The sequence below is a fragment of the Tenrec ecaudatus genome, chromosome 10 (genome assembly GCF_050624435.1).
Source record: "Tenrec ecaudatus isolate mTenEca1 chromosome 10, mTenEca1.hap1, whole genome shotgun sequence".
Taxonomy (NCBI): Eukaryota; Metazoa; Chordata; class Mammalia; order Afrosoricida; family Tenrecidae; genus Tenrec; species Tenrec ecaudatus.
In genome coordinates, this window is record NC_134539.1 from 49,132,337 (window position 1) to 49,156,206 (window position 23,870).

Genomic DNA, 23,870 nt, shown 5'->3' on the forward strand with positions numbered 1-23,870 from the left:
GAAAGACCATGAGGTGAGTTCGGGATGTGAAAAGGCAGTGGAGGAGAAGCGTTTATTTCGGGGAGCGGGAACATTTAGAGCGGGGGTAGCTGGAATGTCTTCCACTGAAGAGAGGCGGGAGCCGAGCTTGGAAAAATGAGCGGGAAGGAGCCAGGTGGGAGAGAGGATGAAGGACGCTGCGGGTGTGAGGGTGACTTGGGGACAGACACGGTCCAGAGAAAGTATAAGGAGTTGCTGGAGCAACTCCTGAACAGAGTGGTCCACAGGGCCGGCCCCAATCAGAGCCAAACTGGTCCCCTCGCTAGAAGAGTGTGCGACAGAGGACAACACTCAACCTCCAGGTTGGGGAGAGGGGCTGGCCTGCCACACCCATGGATGCAAACCAAGACGGACAAAGAGAGAGGGACGGCCTAGGCCCCATATCCGCACACCAAGCCCTGAGGACGACGTCCCTGCGTGGAGCTGCTAAGGCACAGGGAGGACTATGGGGCTGACAACAGCTCCTGACACGATGTCCCCTCGCTGGAGCACACGGTGACAGAGGACAATACTGGGGACACATGGTGGGGAATGAGTCCGGTCTGAACACTCACACAGCAGGGTGAACCAAGAAGGGAACATAACAGATCAGCAACGGGAGCAAAGAAAAGTCACAAAACCACTGAGGAGCCCCCCAAATAGACTTTAGGCTAGCAGGGGCAGTTCCCGGAACCCCCCAGGGCCAGTGGGAAGACAGTCATGGAGGTCAGAGGACAGACCTAGAACTAGGTATGTTTTTTCGTTTGTTTGCAGTGTTTTATTTTTACTATTTATTTTTTTCTCCCTTTTTATTCAATCTTGTTGTTTTCTTTTTGTTTTGTCTCCATGAGGGTTGGTTTTACCTACCTACATAAGATAGGCATGGGAAGCAAGCCTGCGGAGAAAGCAATGGGACCAAAGGTTCTGGAGGGGCTTGGGCTGGGAGGAGGAGGCAGGGAGTGGGGATGAGGGGGGAGCAAACAATGCCACAGACAGGGAAACAGCTAGGAAATTATAAGCAACACTGAGAACATAGAGATCCCAGTGGTGTTGGAGCAACAGCAAGCTAGCTGAGAGGGATTTCTAAGAGGCAGAAGAAGGGTGAGCATGATGGTGGGACAGGAGGAAGGTAAAAGGAAAAAGAGGAGAGATCTAGGAAGCAAAGCTATGGATAGAGGTATAAATGTAGGTATGTGCATATGTAAATATATAAATTCATAGAAACAGAGGTATTGGCCTATGCACATATATTTATATGGCAATACATTGAGGTAGTGGACAGACTTTGGGCCTCAAGCCCTCCCTCAACATTAGAACAACACTTTGTCCTAACAACCTGGCATTCTGTGATGCTCACCCTCCTGACACGATCGCTGAAGGCAAAATGGGTGCATAAGCAAATGTAGTGAAGAAAGCTGATGGTGCCCCACTGTCAAAAGATATAGCACCTAGGGTCTTAAAGGCTTGAAGTTAAACTAGTGGCCATCTAGTAGGAAAGCAACAAGCTCACATGGAAGAAGCATACCAGTCTGTATGATCATGAGATATTGCTAGGATCAGGTAACAGGCATCCGAAGACCCAAAACAAAATAAACAAAAAACATGTTGTTGAGAACGAGGTGGGTTGGAGCAGAGACCCAAAGCCCATCTGCAGACAATAGGACATCCCCTCACAGAAAGGTCATAAGGAAGGGTTGAGTCAACCAGGGAACAGTGTAGCACCAAAGAAACACACATTCCTCTGGTTCCTTGAGGCTTCCTGACCCCCCACTATCATGACCCCAGCCCTGCCTTTCAGTTCTGCCTAGACTGAAGCATGTACACTGGTACAGATAAGAGCTCACAACACACGGAGTCCAGGTCCAATACCCACCTCAGGAACAGAATGAGAGTATCAATAAAAGGTAGGGTGAAGGAGGGGGTAAGAGGAGTGGAAAGGGGAACCAATCACAATAATCAATGCATAGCCCATCCCCCAGGAGGATGAACAACAGAAACGTGGGTGAAGGGAGACAGTGGTCAGTGTGAGATATGAAAATAATAATTTATCGTTTATCAAGGAGTCACAAGGGTGAGAAAAAAGAGGAGCTGATCCCAAGGGCTCAAATAGAAAGCAAATGTTTAGCAAATGATGATGGCAACATATGTACAAACATGCTTGATACAATTGATGTATGGATTACCATAATAGCTGTAAGAGCCCCCAGTAAAATGATCTTTTAAAAAATAGAGGGGGGAAAAAAGGAGTGCAGGTTTAGAAACTAACAGAATAACTCAAACGTGAAGAAATAGATGTAGGAGTCCCAGGTAAGAGACTGGGTGAGGTTGTCCAAAGAAGGGGTACAAGATGACAAGAGGACAGACAAGGCACAACCTGGGCAGTGATCAGCATTGGAAGAAGAGGCAGAGGCTCCTGCGGAAGGAGACTGAGAGGTCAAACCAACAGGAGAGAAACAAGACACCATTTCAGCAGGAGGGTTTGCTAGTCCTGCCAGTAACTGCTGTCCAGTGTTCAGTACAGCATTTTTCACGTCTGCAGTGTCCTAAGATGTGACTGGCCGTTAAGCTGCTTCTGGTTCCCCCTAGTATAAGTAAAACTTTGGAGAACATCTCCACCGCTTAACCTTCATGGAGATGCCTGGATAATTCATGGCAGCACATGCCTGTCATCGACAAGTAACCATTCCAGAAAAAGTCATGCTCGTTTTCCAGCCCAGCAGCTGATATAAGAGCACCATCAAGATGCGGGGAATTAGTGCTTCTTTATTCAGTTTATAGAGTAGCGTGCACCCTCAGCTTAGACATCTGTCCCATCCGTACTAGTAAGGCACAGCAAGTTTCTGAGCGTGAGTTTTGGCAATATAGTATGTGCTCTTTCAAACCTATTTTTGAATGTTCACTTTTTTTCCAACGGATTTTTAAGGAGCGTATCATGTATTACATGCATAAATTTGTATCTAGCAACAAATATTTCCTTTATAATTTTTCTTCTTAATATTATGTACAAAAGTTCCTAAGCCCAGAAGATTTTCGTTGCTAGGTCACCGAATCTGTCCATTTCCAGCCTTTTCTTTTATGGTCAGGTAATTATTCGCCTAAGGTATGTTTTATATCCTTTCTGGTCTCAATTTCCTTTTCTTTTATTTTTTTTATTAAATCACTTTATTGGGGGCTCTTAAAGCTCTTATCACAATCCATACATGCATCGTTGTGTCAAGCACATTTGTACATATGTTGCCATCATCATTTTCAAAGCATTTTCTTTCTATTTGAGCCCTTGATATCAGCTCCTCATTTTTCCTTCCCTCCCCACGCCTCCCTCCCTCTCAATTCCTTTTTCAATGAATTTTTAATTAAGGCTTGATGTTAACTTCATTTAGTTTAATTTTTACTGGGATTTTATTATTTTTCTAATTTGTTATTAATTAGGAGTTAATACATGCATCATCTCATTCCATAGTTCAATCATGTCAAGCAGTATTGTACAATTGCTACCACCATCGATTTCCAAACTTTCTTTTTCTTTCTGGACCCCTTGACTCCATGAACTCTCTTTAATTATTCTCTGTAGGGTGTGAGTTAGGGAGCATTTGTTTCCTTAGCCAAGCAGTTAATCAGTTGTCCTAGAACACTGTATTGAATTAAACTTACTTTCTCTACTAAAGTGAGATATCATTTTTACCTTGTACTACATTGTTTGAGCACTTGAGCATGTTCCTAGTTCCAGCATTCTTTCTAACATAGAAACCTAAATATTACACTCCTACTTAGACATAACAATAAAACCCAAACCCAAAGCATCACATCCAGGGCTTGTTAGGACCTGCCCCCTACTTACCTGTTCTACCTCATCCCTACACTCTCCACTCTTCCCTTTGTCTCCTCAGAAAGCACAATCTCTGTTACCCAACAGGCTACTCGGCTTGCCTGTAGTAAGCTTTCCCTCACCCTCCCCTTTTAGCTGGTTAATTCCTACTTCTTCCTCTGTCACTCAGAGCGGCCTTTCTTCTAGTAAAGAATGCGCACGCGCACACCCAATTCCTCTGTCAACGCAGTCAGAATGCGCACGAGCACACACTCAATTCCTCTGTCAACGCAGTCCTTCTACTGCCGCAAAGTTGCTTACTTATTGGTGTACTTCTGTTAACTTGACTTGGCATTCCCAAGTTCTCATCACAATATTTTTTCTAATAAATAAGGATGGATTTAACTCACTTTAGCCTAATATTTACTGAGGCTACTCTCGAGCACATAATATGCTAGGTACTCAAATTAATTTTAAAATAACCAGCTGAGTGTCTGCTAAACAGATTTAAAATTTTACTTAAGACTTGTGATGTTTATGGACACATATTAAATGAAAGTAATAGCCATTCAATGAATTTCTCAAACCGTGTCTTCCATGACAAAATAAACCGTAATCAGCACATGCATTAAAATAAAATGTAGGAAATGTAAAATACTGGAAAAGTTATAACAAGCCACAAAACAATATTGTCCCTCGCTTGCAAATATTTAGCTCTTGACACAATAATCCCAATTATCGGAAGGTTCATTTCATTGTTCGATTCTGAACACTTTGCATCCGCATTTGTCGACCCCTACGACTTTTAAGTGACACAACTCTGACAGCAAAAGATGTCTTCTTACTTGGTATATTTGTTCTGATCCAACTTTCCTAGAATGGCTCTTCAATTTCAAACACGTTTCATTAAATATCGAAATATTGAAAACTCCATCATCTTCTAAGATGCCATCTTCTAAAAGATAAGAGAGTTGAGAGATATTGAAAGTTTCCTCCATCTTCACAAATCATGATCATGGCTAAGCCCAGCTGAAACTCTGGCAACTTAAGATAGTTTACAGGGAAAGCATTAAACTTGATACAACTGGGCTTTGACGTGCTGGCTCTACAACTGCTGAGTGGTGTGACCTTGTCTAAGTCCCTTAACCCCTCCAGGTCTAGTTTTCTTGTGAAACTAAGATAATCCCACTTGCTCTTCCTGCATACCAAGACTTCTGGGAAACGCAAGGGAAATGTGCATGTTAATGATCTCAGAAACTGATCATCTAAGAAAACTAGCTTGAAGGTAAGTAGAAGATAGAAAGTCTGAGAGAAAAAAAAGAGGCGAACAAAAGACAAAGGTCATGGATTCGAGCTTTCAGGGAGGAAAAATGGATTTTTCAGGGAATAGAACTTTCCAACGTAGAATATGACCACCAAGGAGATGACCAGAAAGAAGAATGTTGGTTTTCATGGCAAAGAGTATCTCAATAGCTTCTCACTGCTCAGTCCTAAGGCAGTAAAACAGTTACAAGCCAGGCTGGCCTCAACCATTGTGGAAAAGTCATTCAGTCTAATCCATTCCTTCAATGTTCTACTTTGTCAAAAGAAGAGGTTTGTTACTAGAAAACTCCAAGAACTTACAGACTCCAGGAGGACCATGCAGGGGTCACCGTCAACGAAAAGCAGATTTCCTAACAAAATCTACATATTCTTTACAAATGAGAGAACCTTTTAACAAAGATCATCTGTTTTTAACTATCCTTTAAGTATATTTCCCCCAAAGCTGATAATGCTAACAAATTATTTTGGTGAAAGTCGGAATTGGCCAAATGTCACTGGCATATGAAGCATAAGGCAATCCGGGAGGAGAAAAATCATAATTAGAAAATGTGAAAGTAAGATTCCAAGAGAAAATGTGAAGACCTCTATCACCTTCCTATTCTCTGTATGCACCATGTTTATAATGAAGATGCAACAGAAGGATCAGAAACAAGAACCGCCAGATCTGTGCATATCATGTTAAGGAACATGAAATGTACATCAGAAATGCGTGTGGATGAATGCGTATAAGAGGCACCAGGTAGAATAAATGAGGACGCTTCAAAGAATTAGTGGGAAAATACCACTGTCTTTTAATTCCCTTTTTCCATGGACCTTCGGAGGCCCCTTCATCTGTCTCTATAAAAGTGAAACATGAGCAGAAGCACTTTCTGTATATTTCCCATCTCAAGAAGTTTCTCACACAAAATGATGATTCTGGTCTGATTCTGGGGAAGATGAAATGTGAACAAAGGCTTCTGGCTCCCACCCCCAATCCTGACAGAAGAGGCTGAAAATAAGTGAAAATAGGTCAAAATTTGCATCTGGGTTGGGAAAAAGGCTTGGTTGTCACACGCCAGGCAGTAAGTAGCAGGATGACATTTCTGCTCGGCACAGAGCGGAAGAGACCAGGCTGAAGAGAGACAGAGAACTGCTGTGTAGCCTGCCTCCCGAGGAAAGGAACATGGATTTGCAGCTTCCACCGAAGCCAGTGGAGAACTGGCTCCCACCGAGATGGGAACTGGGAGGAGGCACAGCGAACAGGGCAAGTCAGTGAAGAATCCTCCATCGGACAGCTTTAAGTCCGACGGTTCCCGATGCCGGAAGCACGTCAGGAACACTTGAACAAAAGCAGGTCTGAAGTGAAGCTGGAACAATCTGCATTATTGTTAAGTCCACCAGATAATTCTGATAGCTAGCCAAGGTTTGTGTAATATATTTTATTTTCATATTTACATATTACTAGAATTAATAACAATAACCTCTTAGTACAGTAACAGGAAAATATAGCAAAAAGGAGGCCAAGGGACATGAAGGAGGCCTGCTGGGATCATGGGTTACACACGTGTTGGGCTGTGAACTGTGAAGTAAACCCACCAGATGAGATTTTGTTTTTACTTGCATAAAGATTTACAATCTCAGAAATCCATAGGCAGTTCTACTCTGTCCCATGAGGTTGCTGTTAGCTGGAAGAACTCGATGGCTGTCAGTTTGAGCTTTGAGTTGTCTTCCTCTTGGTAGTTTCGAGCTGCCAATCTTTGGGTTGGCAGTCATTTGTGCCAACCAGGGGATCCACTGGACACTCCAGCCAGTAGTTGATACTTCAAATGAGCTCAGAGAGTAGTGTGCTGATAATATACAATGAAAATATCAAAAAGAAACTCCACTCATTTTGGTTTGAGAGAAATATCAGACTTAGAGAGAACTTCTATCCTCCCAGGATAATCTAGAAGCAAAATAAGAAAGAAAGAAATGATTCTACAAAGGAGAGGGAGACAGTGTTTAGGAGGCCAAGAAGGAGCATACTTTTGAGGGAAAAAATCATTGAGGAAAGTAAAAGTAATATTTGGCAGCATTTTTCATTTTGTACCTTTAATGAAACATTTTAAGACAGATTTAAATAACAGATAAAAGATGAAATAATAAGAGACAGTGACAGCAGAGAAGGAACTAGTTGAAAAAGAGGAAGGAATAAAAAGGAAACTGCAGAAGATTTTTTTAAATACGCACACTTAAAAGTTTTAAAAACAGAATTGAAAATGCATTTCGAAACCAAAAATCAAACTTGCTGCCATCGACTTGATTCCGACTCACACAACCCTATAGGACAGAGTTGAACTGCCCTGGTGCGTTCTGAAGCTCTAACTCTTTACATCGCCACCTGTCTGTCAGTTTGTCATACTGTGGTGGCTTGTGTGTTGCTGTGATGCTGGAAGCGATGTCACTGGTATTCAGATGCCAGCAGGGTCACCCAAAGTGAACAGGCTTCAGCAGATCTTCTAGACTAAGAAAACGATGAAGGACTGTGCACCCCACTTCGAAGGTGGGAGCACTGAAAACTTCACGCATAGTTTCCAACACTGTCAGATACTAAAGGCCCAATGAGTGGAAGAAAAACAACGTCGGAGATGGTGCCAGATGATGAGTCCCTCAGGACGGAGGGCACTCAAACTGTGAGGGAGGAGGAGTTGCTTTCTCAGGGTGCAGCTGACCACAGGATGTGAGTTGGCTGAAGCCTGTCATATTGGAGCTTCCGGGATCTTCATTTGCTGATGAGAAACAGATCGAGGTTAAGAGGAACAGCTGTAAAAAAAAAATCTGCCAATGATTGTAACTTGGAGTGTGTGACATACAAACCTAGGAAAACTGGAAGTCATCAAAAATGAAATAGAACAAATAAAGTTTGATATCTTAGACACTGGTGAACTGAAATGGACTGATATTGGCTATTCTGAATCAGAAAATCTTATGATGTACTATGCAGGGAATCACATTATCCAGAGGAATGGCATGACATTCATCGTCAAAAAGGATACTACAAAGCCCATCATGAAGGACAATACTGTCTGTGACAGGATGCTATCTATCTTCCTTCAAAGCAATCCAATCAATACAATTATTATTCAGATTTATGCACCAACTACAAAAGCTAGTGAGGAAGACAATGAAGAATTCTACTAATGACTTCAGTCAGAAATTGATCGACCATATAATTAAGATGCATTGATCATTGTTTGTGATTAGAAACAAAGAGGAAGGAACAGTAATTGGGAAATAAGGACTTAGTAATAGAAACAAAGCTGGAACTCTCATGATAGAATTTTGCAAAACCAACAACTTGTTCATAGCAAATATCATTTTTCAAGAACACAAAAGGCAACTAAACATGTGGTCTTCTCCAGATGGAACACACAGAAATCAAATTCACTGTATCTTTGGAGAAAGACTATGGAGAAGTTCATATCAGCAGCTAAAACCAGGCCAGGTTTTGGAATAGACGATCAATTGCTTATATGTAAGTTCAGTTATAAAGCTGAAAAAACACTAAAATAAGTTCACGAGAGCCAAAATAAGATGTTGAGTCTATCACACCTGAATTTTGAGAACATCTCAAGAACAGATTTGATGCATCAAACACTAATGACAAATGTCCTAATCAGTGTGGTAGGACATCAAGAGCATCATTCATGAAAAAAGCAAAAGACCATTAAAGAGACAGGAAATAAAGAAAGATCAAAGTGCATGTCAGAAGAGACTCTGGAACTTGCTCTTATTAGACAGCTAAAACAAATGGAAGACACGATGAAGTCAAAGAGCTGGGTAGAAAATTTCAGAGGGCAGCTCAAGAAGACAAAGTCCAATATTATTCTGAAATATGTAAAATCTTAGAATTGGAAAGCCAAAATGGAAGAAGATACTTAGCATATTTTAAACTGAAAGAACTCCAGAAAACATTCAAGCCTCAAGTTGCAATACTGATCTACGGGCAAAACATTGAATGATGCTGGAAGCATCAAACTAAGATGGAAAGAACACAGAGTCACTGCACTAAAAAAAGCAACAACACACCTACATTCCACCATTTCAAGAAGTAGCATCTGAGCAAGAACCAATGGTATTAAAAGCATTAACCAAAAACAAGGCTTCAGCGATTGATAGAATACCAAGTGAAAAGTTTCAACAAGTTGATGAAGCACCGGAAGCACTCTCTGGTCTATGCCAGGAAATTTGGACAGTACTGGGTTGGGATGCTTTCTTAATGTATACTTACCCTTTATATAAAACTCTCTTTTATATATAAAATAAAATAAAAAGAAGGGGAAAGTTGGAATTGACTCAATGGTAGTACGTTTGACTTGGAATTTTTTAATCCCCCAAAAGGAGCCACTGTATTCCTTCTCCAGACTCTGTTGTGAGTCTAAAAGCCCCACTGGAACCTGTTTACCTGGAGTGCCCTGCTGGTATTTGAAATATCAATGGCACAGCTTCCAGCATCCCAGCAACACCCAAGCCACCACAGTACGACAAACTGACGGATGAGTGGTGGAAATAAATACCACTGCATCCAAATATGTAAAATGGAACTATTAGAAGTTGTAGGAATTTGTGGAAATTTATAATCCAAGTTGGTAAAAGAAAAATAAACAAGTCCTGAGTAATCTTACTAATAAAGTTAACTTAAGAGCTAAAATGTTGCTTCCTCCCCCCAACTACCATGATCCGAATTCTACCTTGCAGGGCTGGATAGGACAGAGGCTGTACACTGGTGCATATGAGGGCTGGAGGTACAGGGAATCCAGGGTGGATGATACCTTCAGGACCAAGGGTGTGAGGGACGATGCTGGGAGAGTGGAGGGTGAATGGGTTGGAAAGGGGGAACTGATTACAAGGATCCACATGTGACCTCTTCCCTGGGAGAGGGACAGCAGAGAAGGGGGGAAGGGAGACTCCGGATAGGGCAAGATATGACAAAATAACGATGTATAAATTACCAAGGGCATATGGGGGAGGGGGGAATGGGGAGGGAGGGGGGGAAAAAAGAGGACCTGATGCAAGGGGCTTGAGTGGAGAGCAAATGCCTTGAGAATGATTGGGGCAGGGAATGTATGGATGTGCTTTATACAATTGATGTATGTATATGTATGGATTGTGGTAAGAGTTGTTTGAGTCCCTAATAAAATGTAAAAGAAGAAAAGAGAAAAAAATGATTAGGGCAAAGACTGTGCGGATGTGCTTTATACAATTGATGTATGTATATGTATGAACTGTGAAAAGAATTGTAAGAGCTCCAATAAATTGTTAAAATAAAAAGAGCTAAAATGTATACAACTTAAATCGCAGACCACCTTATTATCCAGCGCCTGCTGGAATTACAAAAGTTAGTTCAATAATAAGCCCCAGGAAAATGTCAACAATCCCCCACACAGCATATCGCAATGTCATAAAACTAGAAAGTGACAACAACGTGCAAATGTTTTCTTAAGAGAACCCTGCCATTTGTTTGACACACTTATAATGAATTCTTTAACCAAAGGAGAACTGAAAATAGCAATTATATGATGCTTTGAAAATAAGGAAAAAGAGAGACATATATTAACACACTCAAAATAATTCTTCAATTGCAGGGAAAGTCCGAATAGCAATTACATCATGCCTTGAAAGCGAGAATAAAAAGATCATGGATCAATACCTAAAGAATTCTACCAAAGAATTCAAATCGTGTGGGGAGAGAAAATGTTAAAGTTTTTTTGGTTATATAATAGGAAATAATGGAAATGAGTCAAATCATGCATTCAACTCCAAGATACAGAAACAGAATAATATAACCAACTGAAAGGAAGTAAAGAGAAGAAACGATAAAGACAAGAGAAAACATTAACAAGTTTAAAAAAAGAGTTTTGTAAAACCAAAGACTTCATTCTTTTTGTGAGAAAACTGTAATAAAATAGACACCCAAGTTAATCTAAGCAATTAAAAACAGAGAAGGAATATCAAAATTAGGTCTCAGAAAAGGAATAAAACCCTTTAAAGGAGTGTATCCTGGGCGGAGTTCAGAAAGAATATTCCATGTGACCTTCAGCCTATATGTTTAAAATTTCAACCAAATGGATAGCTCTTTTGGAAAACATGAATTATAAAAACTGACTTGAGAAAATTTAAGAAACAATAAAACAAAACCAAAAAAAGTTTCTATTTGATTATATTTTTAAAATCATTTTATTGGGGGCTCATACAACTCTTATCACAATCCATACATACATCAGTTGTATAAAGCACATTTGTACATTCGTTACCCTCATCATCCTCAAAACATTTGCTCTTCACTTAAGCCCCTGACATCAGTTCCATATTTTCCCCCTCCCTCTCTGCTCCCGCCTCCCTCATGAACCCTTGATAATTTATAAATTGTTATTATTTTGTCATCTCTTACACTGTCCGACGTCTCCCTTCACCCACTTTCCTGTTGTCCATCCCCCAGGGAGGAGGTTATATGTAGATCCCTATAATTGGTTCCCCCCTTTCTACCCTACCCTCCCTCCACCTTCCCAGTATCACCACTATCACCACTGGTCCTGAAGGGATCATCCATCCCGGATTCCCTGTGTTTCCATTTGATTCTAGCTCATGGTGATCCCACGTATTTCAGAGTAACACTATACTCCATAGGGAGTGCAAGAGCTGTGGTCTTCAGAAGTATATTTCTAATGTACAAGTGTGCTTGACACGATGGATGGATGGATTGTGATAAGAGCTGTACGAGCCCCCAGTAACATGATTTTTAAAAGAAGAAAAAGAAGTACATCTCTAAGCCTCTCTTACTAGGGAACCCTCGGTAAATTCAAAATACCAACCTCCCAGTTAGGAGCTGAGTGCTTATCTGCTGCACCAGAAATAAATGGATAAAGCTGTCCAAGAGTGATCTCCCCAAAGGGGCAAAATTTAACTGATCTTAAGAGCGAATCTGTCCAACTTTAAGAAAATAATTATGAAACTATATACCTGTTACAGAATATAAGGTTCGTTATAAGAAAATTAGCACAAGCTAGATAATGAGGTCAGAAAAGCAAAAGTGCAGGATCTACAAGAAAGAGAATGACCCATCTATACACTTGTCCATGAAAAAAAAGAAATAGAAAACTAGGGAAGACAAGACTTGAGAAGCTATTGAGTAAACATGGAAACATGCCTGGATCCCAGTTGGAATGTCTCAATAGAAATCCCAATTTTCTCTAGGTTAACTTGCAAATTTAAGACAATTCCATGCAGAGAAAAGATGCCCAGAGACATTAGCCATGGGCACCCCACTCTTCAACGTAGAGTTAAGATGAAAGCTAGGTTTGACTCTAAAGACCAAACTTTTTCCCAGTGGGAATTGACTTTAATAGGTATCCAATACACTCTGTACTCACTTATTCACACGATTAGGTTCTAAATACTTGGCAATTATGCTACATTGGTGCTATGCGAAAATGGAGGATGAACATTTTTGTAATATGATCACAAAGTAGAGGATTAAACTGCCAAATTAATCATCACATAATGACCAAATCGCTGACAATCATGGATCAGCCAAGTTGACACATTCCTTAATCATTACAGCTAGCTTCGTTCTTGCCTTGCACCTCAGTGTCTGTCATCGCCTATCATTAATGTGCAAAATAATCAGGTCATTCTACTATGGTCATACATGTAAAATGACAGACAGCAAGAGAGTTGATAACTAAGGAGACAGTGTATTCGTTAAAATAAAAGTTAATACTAAACAACAAGTTAACGTTAAGACTGAACAGTGGCAAATGAGTTTAAAGTCCTGGGATGACCTTTTAACAAGAGCTATCCCTAATAAAGCCATAGCAGTTTATTATTAACTTTGAGTTCCTCTAATTAGTTACCAGATTAATCTTATCATTTCTTTGCCTATATATTATTCTTAGAAGGAAATTATTTTATTTATACATGTGAAGGTAAGTGTTTGGGCCAGGTCCGAACTAGGCAGCCCCCATCTCCTCTCTGACTCCTCAGGAGCATATAATTCCAAGGTTGCCATTACCAGCATCTCAAGAAAAATGACCTATTGAAGTTTGCATCTTCTGCCCCAACTTTCTTTTTTTTTTTTCCTGCCCCAACTTTCCAAGGAGCTTCTCTCTCCAGACCAAGGTAAGGCAGCCCCTGTCCCAGCACTCCAGGGAATAGGTTGGCAAACAACAAAGGCACTTCCCACGGATCACATCCTGGCTCAAGGTCCTGCAGCTGCAAACAAAAAATCTCCCTTCTGGTTGTCAACATCTACCTCCCAAGCTCGAGCCCTAGATAGCTCCCACCGCCTCACTGACAAGCTGCCATGTCCCTGACCTAACTCTATGGAACCCGCCCAGGGGCTCAAGATGCCCCGTCCCTTTCTCTGCTCTCCCTTTCCCTACCCTGATAAAGCTGCTCTTAACCTCACATTCTTTGTCTCAATTCTATCTCTCTTCCATGTCTTAGTGTTGACCTCAGTACGTTTTTTTTAAAAAGTATTGCTACAAAATCATAGAAAAATATAAACAAAAATATCAATATGTGAAGCTACTGTTTCTCGACAGTCTCTATCTAGAGGTATATCCTTCTGAAGGTGATGTCTCCATCTCTCTAAACCTGCCCCCAAAGAATTCTACGATTTTCAATTCACACCACGTCAAAATGGCAGTTTGGACATGCTGCCGAGACTCAAACTGTACTCTTTGTTATCGCTCTAGAGTTTTAGGAACAAGAAGGAATCTGGAGGAGCAACATGACGACTGTGACAGCAATGGTGGTTGTGATGTCTCATTGACCAGCCTTTACTACCTTTGAATGATAAGCAGGTTCATTGTCAGGATGGGAAAAACTTCCTCAGTGTGATTTTCCTGTACTTTTTCTCAACAATGTAGTTTTTCATTTTCTTAAAACATCTTCCTAAAAAAAAAAAACATCTTCCTAATAAGCCTCCATGATCATCCTCGGTCCTTAAAGAAAATCTATCAAGTTGATCCTTTCGGAATCCTGAAAAACAGCTATCATAACCTTCTAAGTTGCCCTCACTGCCTAGAAACTTAACCGGCCCAGGAAAGCACCTCAGAAGCCACAGTTTGGTTTGCACTTTGCTGTGGGAAACAGAGCCGTTGTCTGCCACCTGGCATCAGATGCCATTGTCTGTCCCACCCTAAGTCGGGCCCACTCCCTTCTGATAAGGATCGTAGATTGTTCCTCTGGAGAGGAGCTCAGGGGCACTTCAGGCAAACCAGCCTGAGACCGTGGTAAACTGAAGACTAGGTAGAAAGTATTTGACCTTATTTCTACACTAACAACCACGGGCATGGAAAACTAGCCCTATTTGGAGAAAGATCTCCACTGTTCTGAGATAGAAGTGTTTCAAATGCACATTCTCCAAACCAAATAATGTGCCACCCCCAACAATAGGCCCCCTTAAGAAGCAGTCTTTTTTTTTTTTTATTGTTTTACTGGGGGCTCATACAACGTTTATCACAATCCATACATACATCAATTTTGTAAAGCACATTTGTACATTCATTGCCCTCATCATTCTCAAAACATTTGTTCTCCATCAAAGCCCCTGGCATCAGCTCCTCATTTTTCCCCTCCATGCCTGCTCCTCCCTCCCTCATGAAACCGTAATAATTTGTAAATTATTATTTTGTCACATTTTGCCCTATTCGATGTCTCCCTTCACCCACTTTTCTGTTGTCCATCCCCTAGGGAGGTGACATGTAGATCCTTGTAATCAGTTCCCCCTTTCCAACCCACCCTCTCTCCACCCTCCCAGTATCACCACTCACACCACTGGTCCTGAAGGGATCATCCATCCTGGATTCCCTGTGTTTCCAGTTCCTATCTGTACCAGTGTACATCCTCTGGTCTAGCCAGATTTATAAGGTAAAATTGGGATTATGATAGTGGGTGGGGAGGAAGCATGTAGGAACTAGAGGAAAGTTGTTTGTTTCATTGTTGCTATATCACACCCTGAATGGCTCATCTCCTCCCGGAAACCCTTCTGTAAGGGAATGTCCAGTGGCCTACAAATGGGCTTTAGGTCTCCACTCCACACTCCCCGCCTCATTCACTATGATAAGATTTTTTGTTCTGATGATGCCTGATACCTGATGCCTTTGACACCTTGTGATCACACAGGCTGGTGTGCTTCTTCTATGTGGGCTTTGTTGCTTCTGAGCTAGATGGCCATTTGTTTACCTTCAAGCCTTTAAGACCCCAGACACTATATCCTTTAATAGCTGGGCACCATCAGCTTTCATCACCACATTTGCTTATTCACCTGCTTTGTCTTCAGAGGTTGTGTCAGGAAGGTGTCTTAAAGGAGCTACTTTCATTTCTGTGTCTGGCTACTTCTCCTTGCCTGAGCGTGATCTGCAGATAAGAGCAATCAGGTTCTATAGCCAAACAGCCATAAATTGTAGCAAATCCCTGGGGAGGGTTCAAGAGTATTCAAGGTCAACTAGCAAGAGATCAAGGTGATGATTCACCTCATTGCTTGTTTATGATGTTACCAGTGTAAGATATTACCCATTGACTATGTATATGTTAGCTGTACGACATGCATGCATTATGAAAGACCTGTAAGTCCCATTATACATACCCATTGGAAAATACATTCATTCTCTCAATCCGGACATGGGATAAGAAGCCCTTGTCCCCCACTGTCTGCCTTTAATATTTCCCACAATCGCAAAGTTGCTCGTGAGGACCCATTTGAGTGTTGGGGACCACCATACTCCAACAGAGAGGAACAAGGTTGGGCCGTCATCTTGTTAGGTATGTAACTTCCTGTCACATGTACTCATGTACCTCTAGTCCCTCCCCTTCCTGTTGCATGTATACCCCACACTAGTCCCCCTCCTGTTAGGTATAGGCCTCTAATATAACCCCTTCCTGTTCTGTATGTGCTTACCGTGGCTTGCATGCCCGAGACTATGTAAGTTGATGTAAGAATACATTTTCTCTCTCTCTGCTCAGACCTGGTTCCTGATGTCATGGCGGATGTGAGTACCCCAAAACTTTTATCTGCCTGTTAATTTCTTCCCTTCAATTACACAACCATCTCTAGGACTCATCCATATGTGGGGCTGGATCCCACACTTTGCTCATTGTATTTATAAATCCATGCCTCATCCCCAGTTACAATATGTTCCATAAGAGTCTTGAGTATCTTTGGTCTCTGAGCAAACTGATCCTCTTACAACTCTTGGGTACTCAGAGAGCCGAAAGTTTGCTGAAGCCAACACATTCCTTAAAATTAAAGATGCTCAACCAAGTGACACCCCAACTTCAGCAGCTCTAGCATCAGTGGTCACTCTGTGACCTTCCACTAGTTTCTGGATTTCAGTCACAGTCTCTCCATTCATCAAAGTGCATGATCTTCCCTCTTCTGGCTCATTTTTTCCCAACAGTTTTATTGGCACATATCCACATATCATATAATTCAATAATTCAGTCATATCAAGAGTTGCACAATCATTAACACAATCCATTTTAGAACATGTTCTTTATTGTATTTATTGTTATTAGCTCCCCAACCTTCCTGCAAGAAATCCAGTTACTGTCTCTATAGATTCACCCAACTTGAATTTCAAATACCGAATAACATACAAAAGCAACAAAATTAAATAGTGAAAAACTATAATCAAAAGGAAAGCAGAAAATATTTTTAAAAGTAGAACAACTTTAAATGGGGCAAAAGGGAGATCAAATGGTAAGGTGCTAAATTTTAACTAACTAAATTATATTTTTAAGGTCTTCCAACCTTCCTTAAAATGCCTGATCCATCTAAAAAGTGTAGTTCTATGCAGGGCCGCCTTCCCATATATTTCTCTCAAAGCTTCAGTATTTTGGAAGATATCCACTTGAGTTTTGTTAAAAATTTGATATTAGCCCTGACCACAAAATCTCTTTTTCTAAGGTATAAAATATATATTCCTTTTTTAAGGATCCCGATGAGACTGAAACAAGTAAGGATTTATGTGCATCATTCCATTGATCCCAGAGTCATGTCTAATCCATCTTTTGTTTGGAATAAATCTATCTATCTATAAATTGAAACACCAGTAGCAATACATTTTTACTTACCCAAATGCATGCGTGCAAGTGTGTGTGTGTACCCATAGACCTAATTTGTGCAACTTCATAGTTGGTGGTTTTTGCTGTTATTGTTATATTGTTAAGATGGGCTGACTTTTCCATCACTTCGACCAAATCCATACCTAGTAGCAGTAATACTTGAGGGGGTATTAAGAAGACAACATCAAAAAATGAGCTGAGAACTACCTCAGCTCACCAAACATAATGACATTTATGACCTTTCAAGGTTTACCTCCAACTATTTAATTCCTCCTTATATCTCATAAGCAGAATTTTAAAAATTATTATCATTGACCACAGTATTAACATGCAAAGTCATGCGACAACTACATGCGATGAGGTTTATTCCTTTTTCTTGACACTTCCTCCTCTTCACTCTTCCCCTTTGCTCCCAATAGATACCTTCCTGCACCCTCGGGTGACTTCCTCCATCACTCCTTGACTCTCAACTTGATTTCCCAAGCCAGTCAGTTCTGAGGTCACCTCCCATCCTGGATGCCAAGTTTCCGGACCAGCTTCCCTGGCTCCTTCCCCCTCACAAGTCAGGACCAGAAATGACTTCTGAGTTTCCTGAAAATGTAAGCCACTTGGCTATCTTCTAATGCTTTGGGAATTCTTTTTTTTTTTTCATTTTATTGGGGACTCGTACAATTCTTATCACATACATCCATTGTGTCAAAAACATGTACATTTGTTGCCATCATCATTCTCAAAACATTTGCCTTCTACTTGAGCCCTTAATATCTGCTGCTCATTTCCCCCCGTCCCCACTCCCCCGACCTCATGAACCCTTCATCTTCATAAATTATTATTTTGTCATATGTTACACTGTGCGACATCTCCCCCCCGCCTTCTTCTCTGCTGTCCATCCCCCAAGGAGGAAGCTATATGTAGATTCTTGTAATCAGTTCCCCCCTTCTACCCCACATTTTCTCCACCCTCCAGGCATCGCCACTCTCACCACTGGTCCTGAAGGAGTCATCTGTCCAGGATTCCCTGTGTTTACAGTTGCTATCTGTACCTATGTATATCCTCTGGTCTAGCCATATTTGTAAGGTAGAATTGGGATCATGATAGTGGGGACGCAGGGGGAGGAAGCATTTGTTGAGAACTCATTGGATTCTCGACAAGCGTCTCCTCTTGTACATGCCCTTTTATTACCTTAACATCAACCAGGGGACCCATCTGAGAAGCATAGCTCCGGAGCCGACTCAGCCTGGCACCAACAGGATGGGCACCTCTGCCACTGGACCCATTCTGGTTCTGACCCCTGCCTGTAGCAATTACATCCACTGGCTACTGATCTCAGAAACAAGCATAAACGCTTCTGCACGGGTGTTTCTGAAGCACATTTCCCCACCTCCTGTATTTAGCATTTTCTAGAGGAAATGAAACTTCACTTCCACCTACCAGCTGTTTGGAATCCAATGACGGCTGGCACAGAGCGCCTGGGAGGGGCAGCAGCAATGCCCACCGTGTAGTTGGTGCCTCTGTACAGGTCTAGGCACACTTCTGGGGTTCTGCTCTCTGTGGCCAAGCTGACTGTGTCCAGGTGAACTGATTCCTGAGAGTCCAACCGGTGCCCTTTAATGGAGATCTTGACAAGGAGGAGAGATCATGTGAATTCACCATGACTCCAGTTAAAACAGCCGAGCAACATGTTCATACTACTGGGTCCTATGAGGCTGCCCTTCCATTGTTATACCACACTGCTCAACCAGGGAGGAAAATAAGACAAACTTCTGTTATCAGCCGTCTGACCAGGCCAGGAATCCACAAACACTGAGGAAACCTGCAGCAAACCAAAGTCACTGCTATTGAGTCATTGCCAACTCATAGTGACCCCACAGGACAGCGTGGAACTGCGCCTAAGGGCTTCCAAGACAGGAATGGAAAGCCAGGTCTTTTTCCCGAGGAGCGGCTGGTGGTTTCGATCTGATGGCCTTGCAGTGAGCAGCCCAACGTGTAAGGATCACACCACCAGGGCTCCTTAAACTCAGAAGAGACCAAACCACGAGCCTCTCGTGAGTGAACACTCTCCTCCACACAAGGGCCAGCAATCAATGGAGGCCGTCAAGCCTGAGGACCAACTAGCGGCCCTGTCACTGAGTCAGCAGCCGCTTCCAGGCTTGCTCTGGGGGAGTGAGGCAGAAGTGCTTGGAAACAAGCAAGAAAAACGATGCCAAATATAAATACATCCCCCACGCATACACCCTGTCAAATGACGGCTACATTAGAGACAGAATGTAGAATAACAAAAGGACCCAGCTGTCTTGAAATACCATCCACTTTCTGAAATAGCGATGGGTTTGGGAAGCAACTAGATTGAGAAGCGCTTCCGGAATTCACGCTCCCATTTTTATCCTAGCCCAAAAGAGGAAACAAAGATTATTGTACTTACTGTATATGCAATCCGGGCATGCCTTCTTCCGGGGTTTATTTTCCACCTCACGCAGGTGTTATTAAACACTGATACATCACTAATTTCCATGATTATTTCTAAAATATAAAAAGAGAGTCCACTCAATGTTGTTTAGAAAAAATCCTAACAGAGACCTGCGCTTGCTAACCTGCACAGGTGGCATCTCTGTTGCGTACCAGTTGTGCTCCGATCTAGAGTCAAACTAGCCCAGGCTGGCCCTGTTCCCCAGCTGGAAGAAAAGGGGGAAACGGCAGCTTACACGGGGCTAAGTATTCCAGCCTGTGATTAGTCTGACGACCCACTGGATGCCAGTCGTGTGCCACTCAGGTGGAATGGGACGAGGGCTCAGAGCTGAGACCTGTCGTCCTTCGTGTTGTGAACCCCAACCAGCTGAGGGGGCGATCTCATTTTCAGGTCATTGTTTCTCATAGAGGAAATAAATGGCAGGTATCGTAAGATAGACCCGTTCCTCAGGACCAGTTCTGGATAATTTGAATAAATTCTTCATACGGTTAGTGCGCATGTCTGGGACTGCATTAACTGAAGCTATTTAATCCTGATCTCTCAGGAAGACATCGCTTCTTCGGGATGTTCTATTCCTTGAAAACATTCTCAACCCTCTGCGTGTCAGAGCCGAGGTGTCCGCTGGGGGTTTTCAATGGCTGACTTTTCAGACTTAACTCAACAGACTGTCCTTCTGAGGCACCTTCAGGTAGCCTTGAACTTCCAATCAACTGAGCCCATAACCATCTGGACCTCCAAGGCAGAGTCTCCTTATTCTACATAATGAATTTGGCCTTCATTCCCTGAGGTAACACAGTTAACCAGCTGGAAAAAAATGATTAGATGGGGAAGAGGGCAGTTCCGGCTTTTATTTCTCTAAAATTAAATCCCCTGCATTCTGTAAAACTATATTTATTTGCAAATGACACGACCTTGTGGATGGAGAACCCTAAGATCTCCACAAAGAGCTAGGGAACACCCCCCACAAGGCTGCAGGAGACAAAGTCAAGCGACCCCCCCCAAAAAAAAACATCAATTGTATTCCATCTACTAGAAATGAACACTACAGAAATAGAATTGAGAAACTAGTTTCCTTTACAACAGTATCAAGCAGAGCACAATCCCTGGCAGACATCACCATGCTGTTGTCCCTGGGGAAGGGAATTCACATTCCACCCAACAGGCATATTCCACAGTGCAATGTCAAGCCTTTTGGCCAAGGCAGGCACTTTTCAGGAATTCTTTTCCCCAAAAACCTCTCAGCCCCCTTGCCTGTTCCTTGTCCCGGCTCTTCATGGGTTCTGAAAGCACAACATCCTATTTTGCCTTGTGCTCTGCAGCATCCCTGCTGTGACATCCAAGTCCAAGCTTGGAAGTGTGGGGGAGTTTCCACTTCACAAGGACAGAAATGAGTGGGTATTTTTTCTCCCCTTTCCGTTCCCCTGAAGGGCAGTCCTACAACGCCACAGTTTCGAAAGCTTCCCTGGGCGCAGTCCACAGACGGAGCCACCAGCTGCACAGAATGGGAGACCAGTGTGATAAAGTGTCTTGGTCTGGCCTCTCTCTCCTTTGATGCGTCACTCATCTTGTGCCTCAGTCCTGCTTCCTGGGACTTTAGTCCCTGTTGCATAATAAATGGAAGCATTCCGTTCCCTTTTGTGGAAAATCTAAGGCAAGACATTCATCGGAAAGAACCTCCCCCCCTAACCCCCTGAGAGGGACGAATAACAGAAATATGGGTAAAGGGAGACAACAGACATTGTAAGGTATGAAATAGTAATAATAAAATATAATTGATCAAGGGTCACGAGGGTGGGAAGGAGGGCGAAAAAGAGGAGCTGCTACCAAGGGCTCAAGTAGAAAGAAAATGTTTTTGGAAATGTGATAGTGACCTATGTACGAGTGCGCTTAATACAATTGAATGATGGATTGTTATAAGGTTTATAAGAGCCCCCCTATAAAATGATTAAAGCAAATAAGTGGGGAAAGGGAATTCTCCATCTCAGAAAATGACTCTTCAACACTGCTCCTTTCTTTCCCTTTTGAAACCTCTTGACAGTCCCCTAGCAGCACAGGAACTAGCCTTCAGGCACCTTAGACTCAAACCCTCAGTCCTTCTGCAGTGTCCTTCCACTGGACACAGGAGACGGATCTCTCTCCCCACCGGGAGATCGTCGTGACCAAAGCACCTCACTGGCAGCACGACAAGATTCTGTGTCCCACACTACCCAGTCTGGAGAAAACCGAGGCCAACTGTGTCACTCTTGGCACTTTAGAGAAACAAATCCACAGAAACTCATGTATAAGAGAGAGTTTTATATAAAGATTAAGTGTACATCAAGAAAACAGCCCAACCCAGTGCTGCCCAAGCCCACAAGTCCAACATTAACCCAGATGTCTGACACCAATCCACAAAGACCTCCTCCATCTCACAAAACACACATTATGATACCGACTACAGGAGGAAAGCCAAGTCAGCAAATATGCTGGCAGGTGTCTCCACACGGCTGCTACAGCACCCAGGGCTGCATCAGGGTAGGTCCATGCGGCTTCTCCTTGGGGATGTCTTGCAGGAAATGAGCCTTGCCAGCTGAGGCAGGGAACTGGCTAAGGCAGCTGCACCCTAGTCCGACCATCAGAAAGCAAGAGACCAGAGAACTCAAAAGGCAAGGCTCACCGAGCCATTTATCCCTTTGCCCTTCAATTAACCCTGCATGTGTTTATCAGCCAAGTTGGCACGATAAGCCAGGTTGACACAACAAACTATCTCAGCAACTATCTGTGAGAATACATGGTGGCAGAGAGAGAGAAAGAGGCAAACTCCTGTAAAAATCCAAAGGCTCCCCTGTGACTGCAGCATCGTGGGTCAGTCTGTATGTCAGCATTTCTTCCTGGAATACTCAAAAAGAACTCACTGCCACTGTGTCCATTCCGACTCATCGTGAGGCTGCAGGGCAGAGTAAGTAGAACTCTGTGGGTTTCCAAGACTGCAACTCTTTTTTTTTTTTTAGTATAAACATTTTTATTCTTTTTTTTGTTGTTTTAAAAGTTTTATTAGGGGCTCATACAACTCTTATCACAGTCGACTGCAACTCTTTACAGCAGCAGACCGCCTCATCTTTCTCCCGAGGAGCAGCTGGTGGTTTTGAACTGCTGACCTTGAGGTTAGCAGCCCAAAGCATAACCACTATACCATCCAGGAGAGCAGATCACGTAAAAGCAATCAAATACTCCAATTGTGACAGGGGAACCATAAGACATGCAAAGAACCTATATTGCTTCACCTCCGTGAGGAGCATAAAAATGGGGTTGACATTGGTCTTTTATTGGCCTGAATAAGTCCCCAAATATTCCCGGCCCCTTTCCCCTTTGCGGCCCTTTAAAGTTGATGGGCCCCGGACTCTTCTCCTTATTCAGATATGTCCCAGTCCAGAAGGAAAATAAAGCATCCCACCTTGCATCGCTTGGATTTGCCAGGAAAGCATATTCCCCTCTCATTCTGGGCCACTTTGTCGACCCAGCAGCGATTAGAATGGACGCAAACACATGAAGGTTTCCTTTCTCGTCATCTTTCCTTTTTGCTCCTTCCTATGACAACTGCAAATGACACCTCACAGACGCCATCTGCCTCCAGTCTGTGCCATGCTCTGCCACCAGATGGGACTCCAATTTCTGAGAACACTGAGCATTTCAAAGAGAGCGGTTTGTTCAGACCCGGTGATAGGGGTGTTAGCAGTTTCATCCCAAAGAACAGTCTATCAAAGTTAGTTGTTTTTCCTTCCAGGGTTCAACAAATCGGGTAGAAAGAAGACTTTGTAAGCATTTCAGAAATGGAACACCTACATCAATGCTGCCCTTTAAAGAGGGATCTCCTTGGCGGCTAGACCCTTGTTCCAATGGTACTGAAAACTGAAAACATTTCTGTCAATTGACTTTGGAAGTTTACACTTTAATTACACAATAAGTGTAACCAATTGTAGGCCATTAATTAGCTCAACTGGAACAGGAGTGAAGGGGAGCACTGGGTGTCTGCTGCTTCTTCAGTGGGCTGAGCAGAGAATAGGGGAGGGGGGAATGTGAGCACTCCTTCCTCTTTCTGAAGTCCCATTTTGTAAGAACAGGGTGTCCATCGTTATTTTTTGACAACAGTAAAGGGCCATACAGAAGTCCCTAGGTAGAAGGGAGACAAGT

The 23,870-nt window shown here is 42.6% G+C and overlaps 1 protein-coding gene across 1 annotated transcript in view; it reads right to left on the reverse strand.

Annotated features, from left to right (window-relative positions):
* Positions 1 to 23,870, reverse strand: part of SUSD1 (sushi domain containing 1) — a 145,976-nt gene that overhangs the window by 66,237 nt on the left and 55,869 nt on the right. Inside the window, exons 7-9 of the mRNA XM_075559026.1 lie at positions 19,656 to 19,753; positions 18,665 to 18,851; positions 4,669 to 4,778 (exon numbers count right to left, since the gene is read on the reverse strand). Coding sequence (XP_075415141.1) covers positions 4,669 to 4,778; positions 18,665 to 18,851; positions 19,656 to 19,753 — 395 coding nt within the window. The remainder of the gene's footprint in view (positions 1 to 4,668; positions 4,779 to 18,664; positions 18,852 to 19,655; positions 19,754 to 23,870) is intronic.